This window comes from Sinocyclocheilus anshuiensis, unplaced genomic scaffold (genome assembly GCF_001515605.1).
Source record: "Sinocyclocheilus anshuiensis isolate Anshui unplaced genomic scaffold, SAMN03320099.WGS_v1.1 scaffold197, whole genome shotgun sequence".
In the NCBI taxonomy this organism is placed as follows: domain Eukaryota; kingdom Metazoa; phylum Chordata; class Actinopteri; order Cypriniformes; family Cyprinidae; genus Sinocyclocheilus; species Sinocyclocheilus anshuiensis.
The window spans coordinates 1,080,496-1,086,047 of record NW_015540856.1 but is presented as its reverse complement, the minus strand read 5'-3'; the positions used below and the strand labels follow the sequence as shown (position 1 = coordinate 1,086,047).

Genomic DNA, 5,552 nt, shown 5'->3' with positions numbered 1-5,552 from the left:
GTAACCCACCGACAAGTTACGCAAAAAAAAATCGCGATTATGAAATCTAAGAAATCGTTCGCGATCATGACAGCTGTTTGCGTTACTTCTCAGTGAACTACGGCTCTGTGTAGTAAATGCTGCTCCATCTGAATGCATGTGAAAATACCACATTTAATAACATATTTTTACTCCAAACTCACTTCATAACGTCAGTCGAGTGTTTGAAATAAATCCTTCTGTGAGATGATGTGGCTTCTTACACAGAATAAGGCACGCATTATAGTGATAAAGGCATTGCATTATAAATATACTTTATTTTAATGAAAATTATAATAATAATAATAATAACTCGGATAAACCGTATATTGCTGTAGTCGTGTGTTTATTAGTCACGTTGAATCAATGAAAGCAGTTGAATCTTCTGTTTATTCAGCTGCCACGATAGGCATTTTCTGGGTTTCTTCTGCGAGGCGTTTTTGGAGTTTCAGCGCGAGAGCGCCCTCTGGCCTTTGGATGGAGATTTACTGCTGATCACAGAACCGTGCTTCACTGAAAGATACGCATGACAATCGCAGCTTCTGTCGAATCGCGATCTCGATTCCATTTCGATTTATCGTGCAGCCCTAGAGCCAGAGTCAGATTTAGAAAATGCAGATGACCAAGCCGATCGATAAATCTTAACCACTGATTCCTAATTGCATCCACTTTCAGAAGGCCATATAAAGTGCTTTTGCTTTTGCGTAGAAACATACAGCGTCTCCACAATGGTGGAAACAACACTACTGCGATGAGTGTTTTAGGGTGTCCAGTTAATGAACATTCTGATAGCTAATGATAGCAGTAATAATGATTGCACTAATAACAATGTTATTAAGAATGATATGCCCATCAATTATGGTTGCCCATGCACAAGTTTTTGAGTAATATTGTGTCAGTTGTGATGAGACTTTACGGTCATGAAAGTCGCCTTTAATATTTACTGTAGTCAGTATCACACAGATACAGTACGTGCGGCTTTAAGTCTGAGGGTTAGTAAATATGGTTGTCAATCCCAAACACTGTGTAAATGTGGTCAACTGCAAATGTAAAACCATCTCTCTTGTGATGAAACTCCTTGTCTAATGTTAACAGAGGTGCCGTGTGTCTGCGTCCTGTCTATAGGTGTATCTGTCCCTGCTGCGCATGTATCTGTCTCCTCCGGATGTGCACTTCCTCGGGCCCATTAAGATGGAGTTATGTGAGCCACAGGCGAACCTCCAGGCGGCCCTGAAAGTTCTTCAGCTCCACCACAGCAAACTAAACACCACCAAAGTAAGCATCCATCGAGAACACATGGAAATATACATTTGAGTCTGGAATTGAAGACATTATCACCAAACCATGACAGTTTCCTTTCCTCACCGGTCTGAGAGTGAAATACTGACATACTGCATGCTGTAACAAACCCACAGACAGAATCCATGGCATGTTCTCTCATTGTGTTTCTCTTTGTCTCTCGTAAGGCCATAAACCTGCTGCCAGCCAACACACAGATCCGAGAGATCCAGGTCTTTCTGGAGAGTGTGCTGGAGGAGAAGGCTGGGAGGAAGCGCTTTGACCAGGTCCTGAAGAGCCTCCTTCAGGCCGAGTTCCTGCGGGTACGATTACTTGTGAACAATTTGACTCTGCCCGCTAAAGACTCACTTACTTTTGAAGCTGTATTCAATGTTTTAAAACAAGGTACTGGTGAATGCATCATTTTGTCAGATTACGAAGTTACTTGCTGGAAAATCTAGCTTGTTACTGGAAAAGATGCAATACTTAAAAACAGCCGAGCTTCTGTAATCCTACTAAAAAAATTTAAATTAAGGGCAAAGCTGTATGCTAGCGTACGTGTAAAAAACGAAGTATACTTTGGGCTTTAAAAGCATCACTAATTCTAACTCTCCAAAATGCCCCTATGTTTAATTTAATGTAATTTAATAATGTTTTTTTTTGTTCGTGTGCAGGTGCAGGAGGAACGCATCTTTCACCAGCAGGTGAAGTGTGTCATCACAGATGAGAAAACCTGCAGAGTGTGCAAGAAGAAGATCGGAAACAGGTGCGCTTCATGTGAATATCTCATGTTACTGCAATATTCTGCTCTGTAACACACTGGCCTGTGTACACCATGCACAAATCAAGCTGGGGTTTTTTTGTGATGCAAAAGTACATACTTAAGTGTGTAGCGAAAGATTGTACAAGTAATAGGACATTATTACCACATCATAAATACCACAGACATGACAAAGTAAATCTGACATCTGACAAATTACATTGCGAGAAAAAAAAACGTACTCAGTTACTAACGTAACCTCGGTTCCCTGAGATACGGGAACGAGTACTGCGTCGCTAGATGCTGCGGGAAACTCCTTTTCTCCGATTACTGAAGCCTTTTTTTTTTTTTCAATGCATCTGTACTGCCATTGTTTCAGAAATGAACCAATGACGGCGCAGCAGAGCTGCGCGAGCCTATGGCGAAGCAGCACGCCAGAGCCCGCCAAAATGGGTGGGGCATCTGGCTATATAAGCAGGTGCTCGGTATAGGATCATATCGACTGAAGCGACGAAAGAGTCGTGCAGCGTCATAGCACGGTTAACTACGCAGTACTCGTTCCCGTATCTCAGGGAACCGAGGTTACGTTAGTAACCGAGTACGTTCCCTTTCGATACTTCACTCGTACTGCGTCGCTAGACGACTGCGTCGCTAGACGCTACGGGAAACTCCTTTTCTCCGATTTACTGAAGCCTTTTTTTCAATCACAGCAGTGCATCTGCACTGCCATTGTTTCAGAAATTAACCAATGATGGCGCAGCTCACCAAAATGGGTGTGGCATCTGGCTATATAAGCAGGTGCTCGGTATAGGATCATATCGACTGAAGCGACGAAAGAGTCGTGCAGCGTCATAGCACGGTTAACTACGCAGTACTCGTTCCCGTATCTCAGGGAACCGAGGTTACGTTAGTAACCGAGTACGTTCCCTTTCGATACTTCACTCGTACTGCGTCGCTAGACGCTGCGGGAACCTATTCAATCACACCGTGCTATGGTAGATGAACGACTTATAAGTAATTGTCCAGGGCGTCCAGAAGGGGGCCCTGTAGATCAACTACAATGAAGCAGGCCATAGCCAGAGACTCGGATTCTTTTCGGGGTCAAGAGGAGGCAAAGAAATGGCCCAGACCAAGCCCAGAAGTGGGAACTTCAGCGGGTTCGAAACATAGTCAAACGAGCTTCGCACAGCCTCGGAACTAGATAGGGCCGAGAGCGTGCCGGAAGCTAAGCCCAGACGTGGGAACTTTAGTGGGTTCGAAACATAGTCAAACCCAGCAAGGATTAAATCCAGCCTTAGGGCAGGGATATGGTTTCTGGAGCATTTGAGCTCAGAGAGACAGTTAAGCAGAAAGGACCTGAGCCTGCAATGCAGGGACGTCCAGGTTGTAGAACCTGACTAAGGTGGACGGCGAGGACCAGCCGGCCGCCGCACAAATTTCTGCAATGGACACACCACTGGACCATGCCCAGGATGAGGCCATGCCTCTCGTGGAATGTGCTCTGACCCCGATTGGGGCATTGAAGGCCCAAGGAGGAGTATGCAAGACCTATTGCGTCAACTATCCAACGGGATAGTCTTTGCTTTGTGACCGGAAGCCCCTTGGTGCGGCCACCAAAGCATACAAAGAGCTGCTCCGACCACCTAAAGGAGATGGAGCGGTCAATGTAGATTTTTAATGCCCTGACAGGACAGAGCAGATTTAGCTCCTGGTCCTCCTGCAAGTGGGGGAGCGCAGAGAGCGTGATTACTTGTGCTCTGAATGGGGTAGAGAGCACCTTAGGTACGTAACCATGCCTAGGCTTCAGGACGACCTTGGAGTCGTTAGGCCCGAATTCAAGGCAGGAGGGGCTCACAGAGAGCGCCTGTAAATCTCCAACTCGCTTAACCAATGCCAAAGCCAATAGCAGAGCGGTCTTTAGTGACAGGGGTCGAATATCAGCGGATTGCAGCGGTTCAAAGGGGGGGCCTTTGAGCGCCCTCAGAACCGTAGAGAGATCCCACTTAGGGACCGTAGAAGGGCGAGGGGGGTTCAACCTCCTAGACCTTTCAAAAATCAAACAACGAGGTTGTTCCTGCCGACCGATATCCCGTTTATAGGAGCATGAAAAGCTGCTATAGCCGCCACATAGACCTTAAGAGTGGAGGGGGTGCGACCCTTATCCAACAGCTCTTGAAGGAAGGACAATATCGAAGATATGTCACATGTGGATGGATCTTCACCGCGGTTTGTACACCAAGCGGTGAAGACCGACCATTTGAGGGCATAGAGGCGCCTTGTAGATGGGGCTCTAGCCTGAGAAATGGTATTCAAGATACCCTTCTGGGAGGTTCATAGGCTCCCATCAAGAGGCCATAAGTGTAGGGCCCACAACTTGGGTTGGGGGTGCCATATCGTCATGTTCGCCTGAGAGAGGAGGTCCCGTCTCAGGGGAATGGGCCATGGAGCTGCCGTGAGCAGCTGAGACATCTCTGAGAACCATAGTTGGTTTCTCCAGAGCAGGAAGAACCTTGTGCCTTTGTTCCCTGATTTGCCTGATAACCTGAGGGCTCAGGGCGATCGGGGAAAAGCGTAAAGGAGAAGGCTGGGCCAATAGTGGGCCAGCGCATCCCTTTCCTTCGAAAAATAGATTGGGCAGTGAGAGTTGTCTTCTGAGACGAAGAGGTCGACCTCTGCCTTCCCGGAGATCTCCCATATTCTCCGAACCGTCTGGGGGTGAAGCATCCACTCGCCAGAGGGGACGTTGCTCCGAGACAGCATGTGTGCTCCCTGGTTCAGTTCACCCGGTATGTGCGCTGCTTTTAGGGAGCGCAAGTGGCAATGTGCCCACTCCAGTAGGCTCTTTGCCATCCTGAAGAGGCGTGGGGAGGAAAGGCCGCCCTGGCGATTTATGTAGGATACTACCGTCATGTTTCCCCTGTTCAGTTTGCCCAGCACGTGCACTGCTTTCAGAGAGCACAGGTGGCAATGTGCCCACTCCAGAAGGCTCTTTGCTATCCTGAATAGGCGTGGGGAGGCAAGGCCGCCCTGGCGATTTACGTAGGATACTACCGTCATGTTGTCCAATCGGACTAAGACGTGGCATCCTTCTAGATGTGGTAGGAAGGACTGTAAAGCCTGCCATACTGTCAGCATTTCCAGGCAGTTGATGTCCAGCTTTGTCTCTTCGCTCGACCACCTGCCAAAGGCTGATCTGCCGTCGCACAGGGCTCCCCAGCCCGTGTTTGACGCATCTGTGAAGATGACCTTCCTTTTGTGCATCATCCCCAGGGATACGCCCTGTTTGAACCACGAAGGATCTTTCCAAGGGGCAAGGGCTGCGATGTAGGCTTGATCCACCTTGATACCAAGGCATCCGTGACGCCAAGCTCGGGATGGAACCAGGGGTTTCAGCCAGTGTTGAAGAGGCCGCATGCGAAGGAGGCCTAACTGCAGTACTGGCGATGCAGAGGCCATAAGGCCCAGCATCCTCTGAAACACTCTGAGAGGAAGGGAC

The 5,552-nt window shown here is 48.0% G+C and overlaps 1 protein-coding gene across 1 annotated transcript in view; it reads left to right on the top strand.

The window, feature by feature from the left end:
- Positions 1-5,552, top strand: part of LOC107687842 (vam6/Vps39-like protein) — a 32,066-nt gene that overhangs the window by 20,618 nt on the left and 5,896 nt on the right. Inside the window, exons 21-23 of the mRNA XM_016485322.1 lie at positions 1,144-1,293; positions 1,485-1,619; positions 1,971-2,062. Coding sequence (XP_016340808.1) covers positions 1,144-1,293; positions 1,485-1,619; positions 1,971-2,062 — 377 coding nt within the window. The remainder of the gene's footprint in view (positions 1-1,143; positions 1,294-1,484; positions 1,620-1,970; positions 2,063-5,552) is intronic.